The sequence below is a fragment of the Selaginella moellendorffii genome, unplaced genomic scaffold (genome assembly GCF_000143415.4).
Source record: "Selaginella moellendorffii unplaced genomic scaffold, v1.0 SELMOscaffold_42, whole genome shotgun sequence".
Lineage (NCBI taxonomy): Eukaryota > Viridiplantae > Streptophyta > Lycopodiopsida > Selaginellales > Selaginellaceae > Selaginella > Selaginella moellendorffii.
This window is the reverse complement of record NW_003314303.1, coordinates 1,140,298-1,155,975: the sequence shown is the minus strand read 5'-3', so window position 1 is coordinate 1,155,975 and position 15,678 is coordinate 1,140,298. Positions and strand designations below refer to the sequence as shown.

The 15,678-nt window shown below is 47.3% G+C and overlaps 7 protein-coding genes and 3 non-coding genes across 19 annotated transcripts; 4 read left to right on the top strand and 6 right to left on the bottom strand.

The window, feature by feature from the left end:
- Positions 1 to 49: 49 nt before the first annotated feature.
- LOC9636156 (eukaryotic translation initiation factor 3 subunit H) lies at positions 50 to 1,884 on the top strand. The gene is made up of 12 exons (XM_002979795.2): positions 50 to 109; positions 163 to 242; positions 301 to 417; positions 475 to 584; positions 637 to 703; positions 762 to 895; positions 946 to 994; positions 1,042 to 1,113; positions 1,163 to 1,264; positions 1,324 to 1,391; positions 1,442 to 1,594; positions 1,662 to 1,884. The coding sequence occupies exons 1-12, from the start codon at positions 91 to 93 to the stop codon at positions 1,717 to 1,719; spliced, it is 1,029 nt and encodes a 342-aa protein (XP_002979841.1). The 5' UTR covers positions 50 to 90; the 3' UTR covers positions 1,720 to 1,884.
- Positions 1,885 to 1,950: 66 nt separating this feature from the next.
- LOC9635531 (SNF1-related protein kinase regulatory subunit gamma-like PV42b) lies at positions 1,951 to 3,757 on the top strand. Of its 2 annotated transcripts, none has more exons than XM_002979794.2 (4): positions 1,951 to 1,989; positions 2,045 to 2,450; positions 2,538 to 2,886; positions 2,974 to 3,672. In XM_002979794.2, the coding sequence occupies exons 2-4, from the start codon at positions 2,062 to 2,064 to the stop codon at positions 3,337 to 3,339; spliced, it is 1,104 nt and encodes a 367-aa protein (XP_002979840.1). In that variant the 5' UTR covers positions 1,951 to 1,989; positions 2,045 to 2,061; the 3' UTR covers positions 3,340 to 3,672. The 2 variants fall into 2 exon arrangements, 1 of the variants encoding a protein (XP_002979840.1); XR_002993484.1 differs by having other exon boundaries at positions 1,970 to 2,450; positions 2,974 to 3,556; positions 3,635 to 3,757.
- Positions 3,581 to 6,261, bottom strand: LOC9635530 (cytochrome P450 704B1). Its single transcript, XM_024684640.1, has 6 exons — positions 5,793 to 6,261; positions 5,355 to 5,570; positions 5,003 to 5,284; positions 4,572 to 4,940; positions 4,094 to 4,297; positions 3,581 to 4,013 (listed from the first exon to the last, which is right to left on the bottom strand). Exons 1-6 carry the CDS (start codon positions 6,207 to 6,209, stop codon positions 3,837 to 3,839), a joined length of 1,665 nt encoding a protein of 554 aa, XP_024540408.1. The 5' UTR covers positions 6,210 to 6,261; the 3' UTR covers positions 3,581 to 3,836.
- A 919-nt stretch (positions 6,262 to 7,180) lies between these two features.
- Positions 7,181 to 10,830, bottom strand: LOC9635529 (alpha-1,3-mannosyl-glycoprotein 2-beta-N-acetylglucosaminyltransferase). Of its 7 annotated transcripts, XM_024684829.1 has the most exons (24): positions 10,750 to 10,830; positions 10,636 to 10,686; positions 10,498 to 10,585; positions 10,376 to 10,438; positions 10,281 to 10,315; positions 10,153 to 10,226; positions 10,047 to 10,092; positions 9,936 to 9,998; positions 9,806 to 9,872; positions 9,684 to 9,752; positions 9,565 to 9,634; positions 9,429 to 9,490; positions 9,186 to 9,370; positions 9,076 to 9,138; positions 8,990 to 9,028; positions 8,765 to 8,932; positions 8,338 to 8,715; positions 8,213 to 8,277; positions 8,011 to 8,112; positions 7,813 to 7,948; positions 7,620 to 7,741; positions 7,453 to 7,551; positions 7,324 to 7,405; positions 7,181 to 7,236 (listed from the first exon to the last, which is right to left on the bottom strand). In XM_024684829.1, exons 1-17 carry the CDS (start codon positions 10,813 to 10,815, stop codon positions 8,605 to 8,607), a joined length of 1,320 nt encoding a protein of 439 aa, XP_024540597.1. In that variant the 5' UTR covers positions 10,816 to 10,830; the 3' UTR covers positions 7,181 to 7,236; positions 7,324 to 7,405; positions 7,453 to 7,551; positions 7,620 to 7,741; positions 7,813 to 7,948; positions 8,011 to 8,112; positions 8,213 to 8,277; positions 8,338 to 8,604. The 7 variants fall into 7 exon arrangements, with proteins under 7 accessions (XP_024540597.1, XP_024540593.1, XP_024540595.1 ...); XM_024684825.1 differs by having other exon boundaries at positions 7,453 to 7,758; XM_024684827.1 differs by having other exon boundaries at positions 7,181 to 7,405; positions 7,616 to 7,758.
- A 54-nt stretch (positions 10,831 to 10,884) lies between these two features.
- TRNAQ-UUG lies at positions 10,885 to 10,956 on the bottom strand. The gene has a single exon. It is a non-coding gene; the product is annotated as a tRNA-Gln (tRNA).
- Positions 10,957 to 11,048: 92 nt separating this feature from the next.
- On the bottom strand, positions 11,049 to 11,908 carry LOC9636155 (autophagy-related protein 8). Its single transcript, XM_002979653.2, has 5 exons — positions 11,842 to 11,908; positions 11,730 to 11,785; positions 11,606 to 11,658; positions 11,278 to 11,396; positions 11,049 to 11,219 (listed from the first exon to the last, which is right to left on the bottom strand). The coding sequence occupies exons 1-5, from the start codon at positions 11,867 to 11,869 to the stop codon at positions 11,119 to 11,121; spliced, it is 357 nt and encodes a 118-aa protein (XP_002979699.1). The 5' UTR covers positions 11,870 to 11,908; the 3' UTR covers positions 11,049 to 11,118.
- LOC9635528 (protein Asterix) lies at positions 11,908 to 12,872 on the top strand. Its single transcript, XM_002979793.2, has 3 exons — positions 11,908 to 12,078; positions 12,132 to 12,232; positions 12,292 to 12,872. The coding sequence occupies exons 1-3, from the start codon at positions 11,923 to 11,925 to the stop codon at positions 12,353 to 12,355; spliced, it is 321 nt and encodes a 106-aa protein (XP_002979839.1). The 5' UTR covers positions 11,908 to 11,922; the 3' UTR covers positions 12,356 to 12,872.
- On the top strand, positions 12,680 to 12,872 carry LOC112349784. Its single transcript, XR_002993516.1, has one exon. It is a non-coding gene; the product is annotated as a U2 spliceosomal RNA (small nuclear RNA).
- A 246-nt stretch (positions 12,873 to 13,118) lies between these two features.
- On the bottom strand, positions 13,119 to 13,192 carry TRNAV-AAC. The gene has a single exon. It is a non-coding gene; the product is annotated as a tRNA-Val (tRNA).
- Positions 13,193 to 13,656: 464 nt separating this feature from the next.
- Positions 13,657 to 15,388, bottom strand: LOC9636154 (adenylylsulfatase HINT3). 3 transcript variants are annotated; one of them, XM_024684860.1, is made up of 8 exons: positions 14,878 to 15,383; positions 14,761 to 14,816; positions 14,640 to 14,697; positions 14,476 to 14,542; positions 14,341 to 14,396; positions 14,225 to 14,278; positions 14,055 to 14,165; positions 13,657 to 13,998 (listed from the first exon to the last, which is right to left on the bottom strand). In XM_024684860.1, the coding sequence occupies exons 1-7, from the start codon at positions 15,331 to 15,333 to the stop codon at positions 14,076 to 14,078; spliced, it is 837 nt and encodes a 278-aa protein (XP_024540628.1). In that variant the 5' UTR covers positions 15,334 to 15,383; the 3' UTR covers positions 13,657 to 13,998; positions 14,055 to 14,075. The 3 variants fall into 3 exon arrangements, 2 of the variants coding, with proteins under 2 accessions (XP_024540628.1, XP_002979698.2); XM_002979652.2 differs by having other exon boundaries at positions 13,657 to 14,165; positions 14,878 to 15,382; XR_002993511.1 differs by having other exon boundaries at positions 13,660 to 14,165; positions 14,341 to 14,403; positions 14,878 to 15,388.
- Between the last annotated feature and the right edge of the window lie 290 nt (positions 15,389 to 15,678).

The window sequence follows — 15,678 nt, the reverse complement described above, 5'->3', positions numbered from 1 at the left end:
CTAACGGATAGAAAGTTTCGCTAGGGCTGTATATAGCCGTCAATTTCTACTGTGCCCAAAGCCCTAATCGCGCGAGGGCGGAGGAGCGCAATGTCTGAGGCGCCAGCACGTAAGTTCTCTTCAATCGATGTGGCGATGGTTTGATTCATCGCGTTTCTCCAGCTCTGGTGCGGTCCTTTGCGCAGATCGCCAGTCAAGAGGAGGTCACAAGCCCTTTGCGCGCTGTCCAAATCGATGGCCTTGTGAGTGACTTGCGATGATTTTAAGGTTTTCTTAGTGTTTTCCTTGTCTCCACCACAGGTGGTGCTCAAGATCATCAAGCATTGCAAGGAATGTATGCCGGCGCTCGTGACTGGACAGCTCCTGGGACTGGATATTGGAACCACGCTCGAGATTACAAATTGTTTTCCATTCCCGGTATGGGTAGGCTTGGAAAAATTGGATTTGAGCTTAGTTTTCTCTTGGTTTGCGCAGAGCAGAGGTGGAGAAGAGGACGAAGAGCTTGAATCGGATGGAGCGAACTATCAGCTCGAGATGATGAGATGCTTGCGAGAAGTCAATGTTGACAACAATACCGTTGGATGGTATGCGAAGAGTTTTGTTTCTTTTCTTGATCTAAGAACTTTGTTTCTCCAGGTACCAGTCGACATACATGGGTTCTTTCCAAACTGTGGAGCTAATAGAGACCTTTCTAAACTATCAGGTGCGTTGTTTTTTCTTTCTTTCAGTATCGTCGTTTGTCTCTAACATTGGAAATCTAGGAAAACATAAAACGCTGCGTTTGTATCATTTATGATCCCCTTAGGTCCAGTCAAGGTGTCCTCGCACTCAAGGCTCTAAGGCTCACCGATTCATTCATGGAGCTTTATCGCTCCAATAACTTCAATGGCGAAAAGTAAGCTATAGTTGTATGTACTTCCAAATTACTAATGGATACCACTGTAGGCTTCGAGAGAAGAACGTCACCTGGCAAGATATCTTTGAAGAAATTCCTGTAAGTACTTGCTTAGTCGATCCTTACTGATCACGATGACGCCGCAGGTCAGAATATCAAACTCTGCTCTTGTGAGCGCTCTAATGACAGAGCTAGAAACCGATTCACCGGCTACTCAGGTATGGAACTTGATAAAACATTTCCCTCTCATATGTTTGTCCATACCAGTGTGACTTTGATCGACTCGTGCTTTCGACCAATCCATTTATGGAAAAGAACTTAGAGTTCCTCATAGAGTGCATGGACGATCTTTCAATGGAGCAGCAAAAGGTAAATGGACTTCACCACTCACTTTGGTTTCATCCTGAATTGCTTTGTCCTTTCTCCAGTTCCAATTCTACTATCGCAATCTGGCAAGGCAGCAAACACAGCAGCAGGCTTGGCTCCAGAAACGAAGGTACGATTCGCTACGTTGCTTCGCATTATGATAGAAACGTCCACTTCCAGGGCCGAGAACATGGCGAGAAGACAAGCAGGCGAGGATCCTCTCCCGGAAGACGATCCAAACAATGCGGTCTTCAAGCTGATTCCAGAGCCGTCTCGTCTCGATAGCTATCTCATCACGAACCAGATCGCAAACTACTGCAGCCAGATCAATGGGTGAGTTCTTCGTTGTAGTTTTCCATTGTTCTTTCGATCTTTGCTTACATCTTTTTTTCTCTTCCAGGTTTGCTGGACAGAGCTTTAGCAAAATCTATCTCATGGATGCTGTCCACGAAGACTAGCTGCTAGCAAGCAATTTTGGCGGGGTTTTGGACATGTATTGCTACAAATCAGGCTATTTTTTTTTTTCTATGCCAGGTGGCGCAACGAGAAAGTGCCAAATGTCGCAATTAAAAGGTCTATGCCAGGTGGCGCAATTAAAAAGCGCCAATTGTCCTCTTGTTTTCTAGGGTTCTAGAGTTCTTGGAAGCTACCGCATTTCCTCTTGCCACGCGCGCGCGCCTTCGCTTGATCGATCGATCGTCTTGTCGGCTTGTTTGTTTCGATCTGAGGTGATCCGGCATTGATCGATCGATTGATCTTGTCTTGCTTGGATATCGTTGCTAGGGTTTGGAGGATCGTCCATGGAGAAGCAGGAGCTCGCTCTGGAGATTCTACACTCTACCTCCGTCCAGGACCTGGTGAGAGACAAGGGAAGGCTTGTGGAGGTCCCATACACCGCGACGGTGGGCGACACACTCAATGTGTTGCTCGCCAAGAACATCCTGGCCGTGCCAGTGGCGGCGCCGCCCGGGCACTGGATCGGCGCCGGCGGTTCCATGGTCGTGGAATCGGACAAGAGCAGCGGAGTGCCGCGGAAGCAGTACATTGGAATGGTGAGCGTGCTCGACATTCTCATCCATGTCGCAGAGCGAGAGGATGGCAGCTGCGAGAGGCTCCAGACTGCCATCTCCAAGATCATCGGGCATTCCTTGGAAGGATTGAGCCTCTGGAGCATTGCTCCTCACACCTCGTAAGAACTTTTAGTTTCATTTTTTTTTCTCTTTAGAGAAACTAGGAAGCTAACTTTGTTGCTAAAGAACTTTCTTTTGCTCTCCAGGTTGGCTGACACTATGGAGCCCATGAGCAAGGGAATTCACCGGGCTCTAGTTCCAGTTTCTAGCGCGATGGATCACGTCTCTGGTGTGGAGCTAGTCGAATCGTCTCCCGGGTATCATATGCTCACTCAAACGGACGTGATGGCGTTCTTGCTCGTCCACTCGCAGCAGCTGGAGCCTTTGATGTCGACTGATATCGGCAGCCTCGGAGCGGTGAACAAGAACGTTTATGCCGCTCCCGCGGACATGAGGGTGATGGACGCAGTGAGGGCGATGCGCTTTGCGTTCCTGACGGCGGTGGCGATCGTTGATCCATCGCCGGTGGCGCAGCTTGCAACTCAGCTAGTAGCGGTATGTTGTTGGTGGTTCGTTGGTTGTTTCTTTCATTCTCTGGTTCCTGGAGCTAAGTTGTGCGCGTTGTTTGTTTGCCTTTTACAGGGTGATGGAAGACGGTTGCTTGGGACATTCTCGGCCAGTGATTTGAGAGGCTGCAACTCGGACGTGTTGACAAAGTGGGCCTCGCTATCAGTCCTCGAGTTTTCGCACAAGGCGTTCCTCGCGAGGCGGTTTGGATTCGGGGCCGCATGCATCGAGGCTGTCGACCAGACAGCAGCATCGCTCGATCCTCAGCAAAAGCCGCTTATCACTTGCCAGCCGTCGGCATCGCTCAGGGAGGTTATCTCCAAGGCCCTGGAGAACAGAGTCCATCAGTTGTGGGTTGTGGACGACGCAGGCTCCCTGCTGGGCATGGTGGCTTTCACAGACATACTTAAGGCTGTCCGACAGGCCTCCAAAAGGCAGTGATCCAACAAACAGATACACAGGGAAAAAGAAGCGAAGGAAAAGAATTGGAAGAGGAAAAGGAGTTATGACAGCAACAACCAAACCGATCACTTAGTGCTGCTGCTACGTTTTGGTGTTACGGTTTCTCGCCGAGCCTTGAATGCAATCTAGCTGGAAGAAATCGGCCGCGCATCAACGTATCTATCAAGCGGGACTGCTTCGTCGTCTTCTCCTTCGGGTGTAGTTCCGGTTTTCCAAAGCCTTTCTTTTTCATCTTTTTCTTATTCACTTGAGAGTTTTTTCTTTTTGTTTGCAGACACAGTAAGAAAAGTTGTGAAGGTGTTGTTCGTCGTCTCTCATCCAGAGCCGCTTTTATGGAACCGGGTTCGTTCTTGTGCTCTTAAAATCATCTATCGATCATCGATCGTATTTGATGCAAGCATTGAATCTCTCTGACGCTTTAGTTCTTCTCCTATGCTCAGTAGTGCTGGTGGATCTGTAAGACTCTGGGGGCTCTCCTAACGGAAGGAAACTCTGGAGAGCAGTCCATTGGCCATGTAGAGCACCACCATCATTCTGTAGTTGACAGGCTTCTCGTCCAGCAGCTCGAACTTGAAGAATCTGAGCAGCAAAATGGTTGTGATCTTCATCTGCAAGTAGGCCGAATCTTTCCCCAGGCAAATTCGAGGCCCAGCCTGGAAGAACAAAAGAAAGATCTCCTCGTCAAGAACACACATAATAATAACAAACCAACTTTTCCAAATTCTCTTCTTGCCTGGAATGCCGTGAGCTTGAATGGAGATTGGGGCTGGAAGATGTTGTCGCTGCGTAGCCATCGGTCGGGCTTGAATTCCAGGACGTCGGGGCCCCAGATTTCTTCCAGCCTGCCCATCGCCCACGACGAGTAGCTCACGAATTGCCCGCCCTTGACGCTAAAGCCGTCGGGAAGAACATCGTCCGCCACCACCGTCTTGGTCTCCTGCGAGAAAATCCACGAATTTTTTGCAGGATCAAACGGATCAGCGATCGAGGAGTGGAATCGAAGGCATGAATTTGCAATCAGTGATGGAAATTGACGAACCCAGATGGAGCAAGCAATCCGCGGAACCAGAAGAAAAACAGGGGAAAAGCAGAGGAGTGACAATTGGTGGAAGAATTTGAGCAATCGGTGGAAGAATTCGAGCAAAATGCGATGACCCAAGAGCATGAATCGAAAAAATGAGCTCCCGATCTCTCGGACTGGTATCACTTACCAGAGGGACGGCCGGGTACAAACGAAGCGCCTCTGTGAGAGTGGCTTGCAAGTAGTGTAGCCGGTTTAACCCCTGGTAATCCAGCTTCCGCGAGAAATTGGCAACCTTGGCGAGCACTTGCTCCTTCTTGCTCATCGAATCCTTGCCCTCCAGCTCCTCGTCCACCCCAAACACGCGATCCACCTCCGCCAGGATCTTCTCCACCACCTCGGGCCGCTTGGCCAGCTCCGAGAAGAGCCACGAGAGCGTGAGAGCGGTGGTGTCGCGCCCCGCGATCACGAAATTGATCACCACGTCGCGCAGCATCTTGTCGGTGTAGGCCTCCTCCTCGTCGAGCGAGAGAAATCTCGACAGGATGTCGGGGCGGCCCTAGGAAGACGAAGAGCGAATATTAGAGAATCTTTAAGGAATAACTTGGATTTCCAGCTTACCACGTCCTTGGATTGCTTGAGCTCCTGGCGGCGGCGCTCGATGACGCGGTAGAGGAAATCGTCCATGACGCGGATGCATCGCTTGAGCTCCCGCTCGGATCCGGCGTTGAAGGACCTCTTGATCTTCCAAAACATGTCGATGTAGCGCCGGATGATGAGCGTGTTGCCGTAATCGAAAGCGTGCGCGAAGGGGATGAGTGGAAGATCCGGGCGTAGGCAGCCAATCTCCACTCCAAAGCCGATCTTACAGATGGAATCCAGCGTCAGCCTTAAGAACAAGTCCTGTCACAAGAGAGAAAGAGTTTTTCGCGCTGATTGTCTCGATTTTTGTGAGAGAGATCTTTGCGCAGACCTGGAGATCGAGCGCCTGGCCCGTGCCGGATCGATCCGCGAGGATGCCCGCCAGCTTGAGCGTGAGATCGCGGAACGCGAAGGTGCTGTAGTCGCGCAGCTTGGACGAGGCGAATTCCACCGTCGCGACCTTGCGCTGGTGCATCCACATCTCCCCATCCACGTTGAAGATCCCATAGCCCATCATGTCGCGGAATCGCTGCCTCAGGAGCTCCCCCTGGAAGGAAGAAAAACAAAGAAAAGTAATCAGCCAAGAACACCGACCACGAGCGATCGAGAAGACAATGCAGGTGGGCGGTGGCCAGCGGCATCAAAATGCGATTTTGGGAGAAGCCCACGTCGGGGAATCGCGATCAATGCATGGAGGAGCCGCGCGGCAGGGAATCAAGCGAGCGAGCGCAATCGGAGAATGGAATGGGGGGGACGAGCTCTGCTATACCTTGGGGTAATTGACGAAGTTGGTCTTGAGGATGTACTCCACATTGGCGGGATGGGCCGTGAAGGTGTTGTTGACGCCAAGAACAGGGGCGGAGAAGGTCCACGTCTTGTGGTGGTAATCCAGCAGCCAGTGATGGAGGCGATCGAAGTTTGCGATCTGCTCGAAGAGGCAGCCGACGAGGGGCCAGGATTTGGGACCGCGGAGCCCTCGCTGCCGGAACCTGTGAAGGAAGATCCACCACGCCAAGATGAGAGCCCAGGTGATAATCCATGTCCAGGCTCCCGAGGAGAACGATTGCGATGAGGAGCTCCACTTCCATAGCCAAGGGGAGGAAGAGGAAGGGAGGAAGGAGAAGAGCTTGGATGCCATCGTCGAGGAGGAGGAGGAGGAGGAGGGCGCCAGCACCGTCGCCTCCATTGCTGCGAGGGGCTGGCCTATACACGAAAGTTAAGCGCGCTTACCCCATTCAAACGCACGCGCTTATGTTCTAGGGGAATTTGCTTAGATTTAAGCGTTTGAAGTTTCTTGGGCTTTCACACTAAGGCTCATTTCTCTCTCAGTTTTTTTTCTCCTCTTTCTTTTTTCTTGTTGCTGCTGTTGGGGGCGTTTTAATTGTTGTTGTTGCACACACAAATGATCTGTGGCTGTATTTGGCTGGCTGAGACTTTGATGGGTATGGTTGGCCAAAGATCATCAGAAAAGCTCTCCTTGGCCAAAGATCATCAAGTTTGCTTCATTATGTGTTGAAGATCAGCAGGAAGAGCGATTGTTCTTCAATTTTTTTCTTCTCCTACTACCCAGCAATTCAAAGCCTAGCTCTAGTGAAGATAGAATTCTTGCTTTTTTTCCATGTGGGCTTGTGGGTGGCGGTGGAGTGGAAAAGGAATCTCAGCTCTCTGTCAAAGTGAAGTGTGTGTTGTGTTGTGATGCACAATTTCTTCCTTCCCACTATCAATGCAAGACAAACGAAAGGCATCTGCCCGTAGTTATGAGCAGTGGGCTGAGCCTGGAAAGTTAGAAGAAAAAAAAGTTGACAAGGCAAACAGTACCATTTTTTACCATCACGCTCAAAGCTTCTTTCTTTACCTTCATTCGCTCGCATTGAGCTACACAAACTGCGCGAATTGCAAGGAGTAAACCATTTGCAAAAGTCAGCCCATGCCCATGGATATTTAAATCTTAATGCTTGGCATTGATGAACTCTAAATCTTTCCATTGACCTCCTGCTTGCATTGCGCGTTGGTCAGTCAATTTGACACGCTCAACGACACCAAAGAAAAAAAAAAAAAAAAGACAAACTCGACGAAGAACTCGCTCCAAGTCAACGCCAGTCAGCCGCCACCATGTTCCACCCATTTATAAGTCGACGGCGCGCGGCTAGTCTCCAAGCAAGCAATCGTTTCGCGTATAAATTTCTGTGCCGTGGCTTTAAAGATCGCACCGCCTTTGCCGTTGAATCGTTTTGATCGATCACAGGAGAGGCCGGAAGTAGGAATCGTAAGCAACGAGACAAAGCCAGCAAATGCCTCACCTCCGCAAAGTTTATAGTTTGGCCACAGTGCTCAAACTGACAATCTGGTCGTGAAATAGTCCCGAGAAGCGATTTGGAAGGTCTGGAGGTAACAATCGTAAGAAACGAGGCAAAATCCAAAGCCCTCACCTATGTCTTTCATTGAGCTTTTAAATTGCGAGTGGAAAGTAATCTGGCTGTAAAACTCGATGGAGCAAAGAAGAATCTAGACTTGGATACGAAAAAAACCTGCATGAACAGGAGAAAAATATGAGAGAGAAAGGGAGGTTCTCGACTGCAACATGTTACTAACTTACTAATCACCCACGGGGGAGGAGCAGTGCCAGAGAAAAGGCAGCGAAGCAGTCTTGCCGTAGCAAAGAGCAGCATCGCTTTGCTGCTGCCGCACTGGCCGGATGCATCAAGTCGTCCCTGCCATCTTGTAAAAGGAGAGATCTAGGCATTAAAGGAGACAGGGACATTGTGAAAACCATAAGCAATACAAGGTACCTTGTAAGCAGAATATCAAAGCTGGTTGGTGCTAGTGCCTTTCGTTCCCCCAACCATGAAAGTTACCAAGGTAATCCTCTGGCTGATAGCGTCGCTTCGTTGCTCTGGAGAAATTTGCAGTGGCGACTTCTTCAGCCTACTAAAAAAGAATAGGACTAGTTACTAAAACAATGAATGACATTCATGAGGGGAAAGTACCCAGATGCCAGGCAGAAGGTGGCAGCGCACGTATTTACCACCACCTGACGTCGCAACTTCTATCCCCCCTGTCCTTGTAGAAGGGGTAGCCTTATATTCCTCCTGCGGCAGAATAACTAATGTCAGCAATCTTCAAAGCCACACCTAACTACATAAGAAGTACTGAGGCAGTAAAAGAACTCGAAAAATCAGAGAAGTTTACCTTGGACAGTCCGAGCTTAGATTGATCAAAGCCGAGGACAAAGATTTCTCCAAAAGAAGAGAGTCCTGGAAATTTATGCATAGAATAAGTTGTTTGAGGTAGTTGAGGCCAGCAGTATACTATACCGTAGTAGCTGCTCTTTGGTCAAAAGTGCCTGCCAGACCCGTATGCTGTCCTCCGGATGTTCCTGTCTTGGTATATTTCGTCAAAAGAACCAGCAAAAATTCGTTAGTTTGAAGACGCGGAGGAATATTGGCCACGAGGAAACTTCAGAATTCACTCGTCTCGAAGATTATCTGAGATGGCCGTCTCACATGTTTTTGTCGGCACGAATTCAACAGTGTAGCCTGCTATGATAAACAAGGAGTCAAAATTTGAATCCACCTTAAGCTCTAGTTTATGCCCAAGTCCTTGAGAGAATGAGGCCCGATAACGAATATATAGCGTGAAGTCTGCCACCTGAAAACAACTACGCCTTTGTACGCAGTTCTCGGCACACCATCCTGCGATGTAAAGTATCAGCTTTTTTGGAAAGGACTGTTCTCATCGTACCTTCCATTCCTGAAATATACCAAACTGACGAGCAATGGCCTCAAACGTTCTCTGACTATCGTACTCAATTCGCACATCTCCGTCTATGTTATAAGCTTTTGCAGCTTCCAGCGCCGGAACAGGCACCGCCTTGCTGACAAGTTCAGCGAAATGCTTCTTATAATTCTCCTGCGAGTAGAAGTGTAAGGAAAACAATATAGATGGGTTACTGTAACAGTGGCATACATCCATGAGGTACGTAAGATCTTCTTCTTTCCAGTTCACCTGCGCGAATGACAGTTGTTCATGAGATTTTTCCACGTTGAAATTACCTGAACATCGTTGAGCTTTATCGTTTCTAGGTACTGCCTGAAAAACTGTCCGAAACTGGATCCCTGCATGAAAGTATTTGGTTCACGAAGAATGAAACAAAAGAACTTACATGCTCTCCAAAGTTGTACGTCCGACAGACTTCCGGTCGAATGAATTGTCGTCCTTTACGAGTTTCATTGAGCCTTAGCCAATCATCCCAGTACGCCTTTGGCCACTTGGGCGCAAGCTCGGTCCAGAGAGACTTTTTAAGCATCCATCCTAGACCCGGGAAGAAATCCGATCGGTACAAAGCCTCTGTTTTAACAGAAATTTCATAAGCTTCAAACTAGAGCGATTTAAGCAACTAACGCACCTGGATCTTGTACAAATTGCCGCTGTCCATTATCATTCCAAGACGAAACTGCAATGAGAGAGCTTCATTCAAAAAACCACTGTCCATGTTAATCGGACATTAGAAATTCAAACAGCATAAAAGCACGAAACTCTACCTGTCTTTATCCAGTAACGAAGCCGTTGCTTCGAAGTAGTCAAAGAAGTCGGGTGCAAGCTCCATGTCATCTATAAGAAACACCGTAAAGTTTCTTTAGAAAAAGCAAGCAGGAATTACCTTCCAGAATAATTACTCGACTGAAGCTATGTCTATCAAAAAGCTGGCTCAGTGCCCACTTGTAATGTCCTGTGAAAAAGTGAAGTAAGTCAGCATACAAGTGCTGCAGCATCGCACTATACTCGCAATCTTATAGTAGGCAATTATCTCTCCCGGACTCTGTGTGTGTATTGGCTCATCATCCAAATGCTGAAAGGAAAAAGAAAACGAAATTAAAAAGGAAATAGATGGACACCACACATTAACCAAAACCTGCATATAAGTAAATTGCGGAAAACTTCGAGCTTTCAGCCGAACTTGCTGGTCTGTTCCATCCTGCCAGAAGCATTATAAAAACAAGTCCCCCCTGAACGCAATCCATACCTGTGAGATGAAAAGAGGGAACTTGGCTGACACAGAGTTGTGGTATCTGGTAAAGGAGTAAAGGAAAAAAAAAATGTTGAGGCCAGAAATATCTCAAACAACATACTTTAGAATAGATTGAACTGTTCGATCCAAATAGTCTGCGCGATTGCATGCCATCACGACCACGGCTGCCACAGGCTGTGAAAGACTCAGAAGTTAAAAGCTTAAAGCTGAAAAATCACTTCCATTTACCTGTGCGCTTGTAAGATGGGACGACGTCTCCTGATCTACAACATCAACGAGCAATAAGGAACAAGAAAACGAAAAAGAAAGAACCAAGAGCTTACTTTCAAAGTCGACAATTCTGGTAGAGAGCTGTAGAACCTTCGTATCAAGGCGCTTATTTTGTTCTAAGCGAAACAACGTACTTAATCATTCGTTTCAACAACAAAATGTGTTTGGCACGCACCTTCCAAAGAGACAATCCTTCCTTGCTGTGAGCTTATTTGATCGATCAGAGCCTTTAGCTGACTGATACATCGATTCTCCGACTCAACCTGTCACAAGCAGCTTAGCTCATCAATCGCATGAATTTCTTCTTCCTCACAGCTGCGGCAATGCGATCGGCATAATCCGACTGAGTGGCAAACAAACGCATCTGTCACGAACACAAATCCGAGTGAGCCACGGATCTGTGAAATCTCCGCCAGGGATTTCCCACCTGGAGCACGAGGAATGCGATCGCGCCGAAAACGAGGAGAATCCGTGCATCAAACGGACAATGCATCGTGCTCGCCTCCAAAAACCCTAGCTAGCTCCAAAGAACTTAAGAAAAAACAAAAGGTAGAAAAGTAGAAGGTCCCACCGAGATTCGAACTCGGGCTCTTGGATTCAAAGTCCAATGTCGTAACCACTAGACTATGGGACCGTAAGACGAAAGTCGTTCCAACAAAGAAGCCCTTGTACATTATACAAAATCCCAAACTTTACTTAAACCACACGACACCACCTCAAAACCAATACATGAACACAAAGATCAATATAAATCTGTACAAATTTCTTCATTTACAATGTTTGTCTTTGATTTTTTTTATATGGTTTCTCCTCCAAATACTTCCTCCCCGCTGTAAGTTACGTATAAGAATCCATCCTTGTCCTTGTAATCGTTGTAGATCGACATCATCATGGCTCCTGGGAAGAACTCGAGCTTTAGGAACAAGCACTAGAAGTTTTTCCGCGAGAAGGTTACCTGTTTGTGGCAATACTTTTCCGACGAAGATGAAGAGCGCCTGGCCTGGGGACAAGCTGAGCCTGCGATTTATGATGTACACGAGCTGCCCCACTGTCAGATCCGCGGGGACGAGATATCTGCAAAAGAAAAGAAAAGTTTGTCAATCGAGAGCGTGGAAATGAAGGAAAGGAGCTCGAAAGATTGAGATGGAGAGCTCGAGAGATGGAGATGGAAATTTTTTGATGAGATTGGGAAGAACTGTAGAAGTCTTAGATGGAATGGAGCTGTAGAAAGGTTAGGAAAAGATTTAAGAAAAAATGGGGAGCTTGAGCGATGGAGTACTTACTTGGGCTTGTCCATGGCTGGTAAGTTGGATCTCGGAGCTTTCTCCACGATGACCTACAAGCAAAGCTCAAGATCACCCAAAATTTTCGAAGAAAATCCAAAGGAAAAGGAAGATTTGGACTTACCGGAATCCTATCAGCGTACTTCTGTCGAATTTTCGACGATTCGGCGAGTCTGCTATCTAGCCGGAGGAAGGAATCACAGAGAGAATGGAGAAAGTCCGCGAAATCGACTTACCGAAGGAGTGCTCATCCTTGAATCCCATGGCGCTCTACAAATTAGGGCCTGGATAGGGAGAAGTATTTTAATTTAGGGTTCATGAGCAAAGGGGTGGGAGGAGCGCTTCCATCGGATCCGCGCCTGCCGTCGGCGGCCCGGCCGTATGTCCCGCCGGTGGTGCTTCCGCAGGATCTTCCTCCGGATTACTCGAGCTTGCTGGCGGTGATGTTTGGAATTCTCGGCATCATGCTCCGGGTGAGTGATTTTGAGCTTGGATTTTGGAGCTGGAGCTCATGGATCTGGTGTAGAACAAGATCGGATCGTGGCTCGCCCTCATTTTTTGCGCGCAATCGCTCGCGAACATGAAGAATTTGGAGAACGATCTCAAGCAAGTGGTCATGGCACTGGCGTGAGTTTGTGGATTTTCTCTCTGTTTCTCTGTTACTGATTCTACTCGTTCGTTTGTAGGTTTGTGGTGATGGGTATGGCGACGAACTATCTAAGCGCGCAGAGATCGTCCGCTACTACATGATACATTCTCTAGTGTCATGTAAGAAACAGTCGTGACAATTTTAAACTCTATGATTAGCTTTTGACACAAGAGCTCGATCTAACTTCTAGACGCTTGAGACGATCCTCCAGAACGATCTCATGATCCAGTTCTTCGTAGCTTGCATCTACATTCTTGAGAAAAGGTTAAAAAGTATATTGGCTTCATCCAGGTTCGAACTGGAGACCATATATTTGCCGGGGTTCTTTATTAGGGCAACATAAGCCTGCGCCCTATCCCACATGCGAAGGCGCAGAATCGTGCCGGGCTTGAGTATATAAACAGAGGGTTGAGCGATGAAAATTCATACCTTTCTCGGCCTTTTGGCTAAGATCAAGTGTAGTATCTGTTCTTATCAGTTTAATAGCTGATATGGGACCACGTGTCCCAACGCTATTAACCTAATTTTTTGTGAGAGGAGGGCCACCGGTAGCTTGCTACCTGGTCCTCCACGTGTCGCTTTGGCCTTACACTACCGCCTTAGCCTGGCACAACCCAACCCCCCAAATTTTAAAATCAAGAAGCAATAGAAGTTTAATGTTTAGCATTAGATTTTTATTCCATGAAAGTTGCTCTGACAAAGACAAAATGAAGTCTCAGTAGTAGCAGCATTATGTTAATGAATCGTTAAATTTCGTTGATTTTGAAGTTCCTTGAAGTAGTGTTTCGTGTAGTTAATTTTAAAAAGTTCTTCTTGACTCTAAATTCTCGTTTGGCTTATAATCTTAAGAAACACTAAAATAAATGGCTTCATCCAGGTTTGAACTGGAGACCTTCAGTGTGTTAGACTGACGTGATGACCAACTACACCATGAAACCTTAGATAGATATTTACTACGTTGATACATACATTTTCGTAGAGGAAAGTTGGCGTCCGGAATCTTAGAATTAGATGTCACCTTTTCATTTTCGTCTTCCAGCGCTTTAGACTTTCCAATATAAAAGCTGCACTCTCTTTATTTATTTTGAGCACAGTGTTTGGAGATGGAGATTGGAGGAAGCCTCCAACCTTTTGAAAGCAAAAACTCCCTTCAGTAATGCTAGTTAGTTAATTGGAGTTAGTGTAATTGTCCTCACGTCAATCTAACACGCTGAAAGTGGATGAAGCCTTTTATTTTAGTCTTTTCTCCTTCTTGATCTTCTCAAGAAGATTAGTCTGAGATTGTCAGGAATGTATGCAACAAGATATATATTGATCCATACATTTACCTTGGATAGAAAGTCCGCGACCCGAATCTTAGACTTAACATTTCATCTTTTCATTTTCTTCTTCCAGCACTTTAGACTTGCCAACATAAAAGCTGCCATCTCTTTATTTATTTTGACCACGATTTTCAAGTGCTTGCCAAGTGTTTTTCCAAAACTTTACAGCTCCAGCCATCCAGAAGAACAAAACGAGGGGGAGAAAAACAAAGAACAGGCAGTCCAGTCTCGACCAAGACAAACCTTCGTCCTTCGCCTGTAAGGAACAAGAATAAAAGAGAATGGCCATAGCTGGAAACTTAAGCACGCTAGAAGATCAACGAACAGTGGCAGTGAAAGAGATACTTCAATCAGTCTCGATGCAGACAGCCAAGCTTTGCGACACAGACGCGCCAACAAACGAGAGGAACAAGAATACAAATCTGCGATGAATTTCTGTATAGACCAGGGGCGTATCACGAAGGAATAGTACACAAACCTTGCCAGAGATTCTTAGCTTTCACGACTCGTTGTTCCTCAGGATGGATCGCACAGCGAGTGTGAGCTGAGTGGGATCCTTGAACGTCGACAGTGGCCTGCGCACCACACTCTGGGAGCAAATGCATCAAGTCAAGCTCATAGAACTCGTAGAAAATCTCGTTTAAGTACCTCGTTTGTCCATAGCCCATCTCCGGAGAACCTCGGGACAATGTGGAAGTGAGTCTGTAAAGCGTTGTCTCTTAGAAAACTCCCAGAAAAAAGGAAGTAGAAATCGTCACACTTACATGAAACACGACTTGGCCGGCAGCCTCACCATTGTTGACGACCATATTGAAAGAATCTGGAAGCTGTGAGCAGTAAGAAACTATATAGACTCTCGGCCAAGCTTGACAAAGAAATAACTTAATGAGAAAGCCTACCACAAGAAGTCGCTCCCATGATCGCGTTGCTTAGCAAAGGCACGACACTACACATGGCCGCCGCTACCTACAAGCAAGTGAGAAAGTGAGAAAGAAAAAAGAAAGAAATCCTCCAAGCGTTAGCGTTTGAGAAGAAGTTCTAGCTCGAAACAATGGATGCTTACCGTTGGAGGAGTAGCATCCAGTGCCGGGAAATGACCCTTGGGAACGAGGAGAGAGTGCCTGGAAGAGACGATGATAAGATCTAGACAGAGTTTCTAGAACCAAGAACAAAGTTTCTCATACCCATAGCACAGTGGATTTATGTCGAGAATGCACACGCAAAAGTCGTCCTCGTAGAGCTGCCAAAGAGAAAGAAAGAAATAAAAATCTACGAAGAACATCCATGAGAGATCACAGTACCTTGAATGCCGGGGAATAGCCGTGGACGATCTTGCAAAATATGCAATCGTCGGCCACCGGCCAATCGCGCTGCTGCTGCTGCCGAGGTGATCCCCAGCTTCTAGACGCGATGGAGCTTGCGATAGATTTCGCCAGCCCGGAGTCTCCGAAATTTGCCTTCTCCGGCCACTCGGCGGCGGCGGCGCTGGGAGAATTCTGGCGATCTTCCAAGGGATTGGGAGGAGAAGGAGGAAGGGCTTGGTGCGCCATTCTGGGGAAAGTCTCACCTAAGCCCCCATCGCTGCTGGCTCGCCATTGACCCGCATTTAGGGAAGAGGCGGTGGCGTCGAAGGATTCGCCAGCGATTCCCTCGCTTTCACTGTTGCTACACGCATTATCGCCGTCGCCGCCCTGGCAGCTCGTCCTCCTCCATCGCCCGGCATGCGAGAGGATGCGCCGCACTCGCTCCTCCGCCATGGCTGCTAAATGCGTCTCCAATTCTATCTAGTGCTCAATGGTTTCGTTTATATATTTTGAGGTTTCCATTTTAAACTGTGTTATGACCCCAGGGTTTGGTTTGAAGTAAGCTTCTCTTTCTGGCAGCCTGGCAGCCTGGCAAATATTTCCTCTCTTCCTCCCGAGCGTTTGAGAATCGCTTCTGCGCCTCAATCGTGCTTGATTTCCCTTCCTCAATTTTCCGTGCTCTTCTTTGTTTATTTCTTGGACCCTCACTGATTTGTGATTATGCAAGATTTCCCTTCTTTGCCCTCTCCTCCATCTTTGGTCTTTCATCTTAAATTCAATTGTATTGTTAATATTTCA

Bases quoted from the DNA above. Each gene is read 5' to 3' on its own strand.
- LOC9636156 (XM_002979795.2), top strand. The intron at 243-300 runs GTGAGTGACTTG...TCTCCACCACAG, and splicing joins CTGTCCAAATCGATGGCCTT to GTGGTGCTCAAGATCATCAA. The intron at 704-761 runs GTGCGTTGTTTT...TTGGAAATCTAG, and splicing joins AGACCTTTCTAAACTATCAG to GAAAACATAAAACGCTGCGT.
- LOC9635531 (XM_002979794.2), top strand. From the start codon at position 2,062: ATGGAGAAGCAGGAGCTCGCTCTGGAGATTCTACACTCTACCTCCGTC. The intron at 2,451-2,537 runs GTAAGAACTTTT...TTTGCTCTCCAG, and splicing joins AGCATTGCTCCTCACACCTC to GTTGGCTGACACTATGGAGC. The intron at 2,887-2,973 runs GTATGTTGTTGG...TGCCTTTTACAG, and splicing joins TTGCAACTCAGCTAGTAGCG to GGTGATGGAAGACGGTTGCT.
- LOC9635530 (XM_024684640.1), bottom strand. From the start codon at position 6,209: ATGGAGGCGACGGTGCTGGCGCCCTCCTCCTCCTCCTCCTCCTCGACG. The intron at 4,298-4,571 runs GTAAGTGATACC...ATTTTCTCGCAG, and splicing joins TGTACCCGGCCGTCCCTCTG to GAGACCAAGACGGTGGTGGC. The intron at 4,014-4,093 runs GCAAGAAGAGAA...TTGTTCTTCCAG, and splicing joins TCAAGCTCACGGCATTCCAG to GCTGGGCCTCGAATTTGCCT.
- LOC9635529 (XM_024684826.1), bottom strand. From the start codon at position 10,815: ATGCATTGTCCGTTTGATGCACGGATTCTCCTCGTTTTCGGCGCGATC. The intron at 10,093-10,152 runs GTATGTTGTTTG...CTCCTTTACCAG, and splicing joins ACAGTTCAATCTATTCTAAA to ATACCACAACTCTGTGTCAG. The intron at 8,933-8,989 runs GTATGCCACTGT...TTCTACTCGCAG, and splicing joins ATCTTACGTACCTCATGGAT to GAGAATTATAAGAAGCATTT.
- LOC9636155 (XM_002979653.2), bottom strand. From the start codon at position 11,869: ATGGGATTCAAGGATGAGCACTCCTTCG. The intron at 11,786-11,841 runs GTAAGTCGATTT...TCCTCCGGCTAG, and splicing joins CAAGGATGAGCACTCCTTCG to ATAGCAGACTCGCCGAATCG. The intron at 11,220-11,277 runs GTAACCTTCTCG...AGTTCTTCCCAG, and splicing joins AAAAGTATTGCCACAAACAG to GAGCCATGATGATGTCGATC.
- LOC9635528 (XM_002979793.2), top strand. From the start codon at position 11,923: ATGAGCAAAGGGGTGGGAGGAGCGCTTCCATCGGATCCGCGCCTGCCG. The intron at 12,079-12,131 runs GTGAGTGATTTT...GATCTGGTGTAG, and splicing joins TTCTCGGCATCATGCTCCGG to AACAAGATCGGATCGTGGCT. The intron at 12,233-12,291 runs GTGAGTTTGTGG...GTTCGTTTGTAG, and splicing joins CAAGTGGTCATGGCACTGGC to GTTTGTGGTGATGGGTATGG.
- LOC9636154 (XM_024684860.1), bottom strand. From the start codon at position 15,333: ATGGCGGAGGAGCGAGTGCGGCGCATCCTCTCGCATGCCGGGCGATGG. The intron at 14,817-14,877 runs GTACTGTGATCT...TCTCTTTGGCAG, and splicing joins GCTATTCCCCGGCATTCAAG to CTCTACGAGGACGACTTTTG. The intron at 14,543-14,639 runs GTAAGCATCCAT...ACTTGCTTGTAG, and splicing joins TGGATGCTACTCCTCCAACG to GTAGCGGCGGCCATGTGTAG.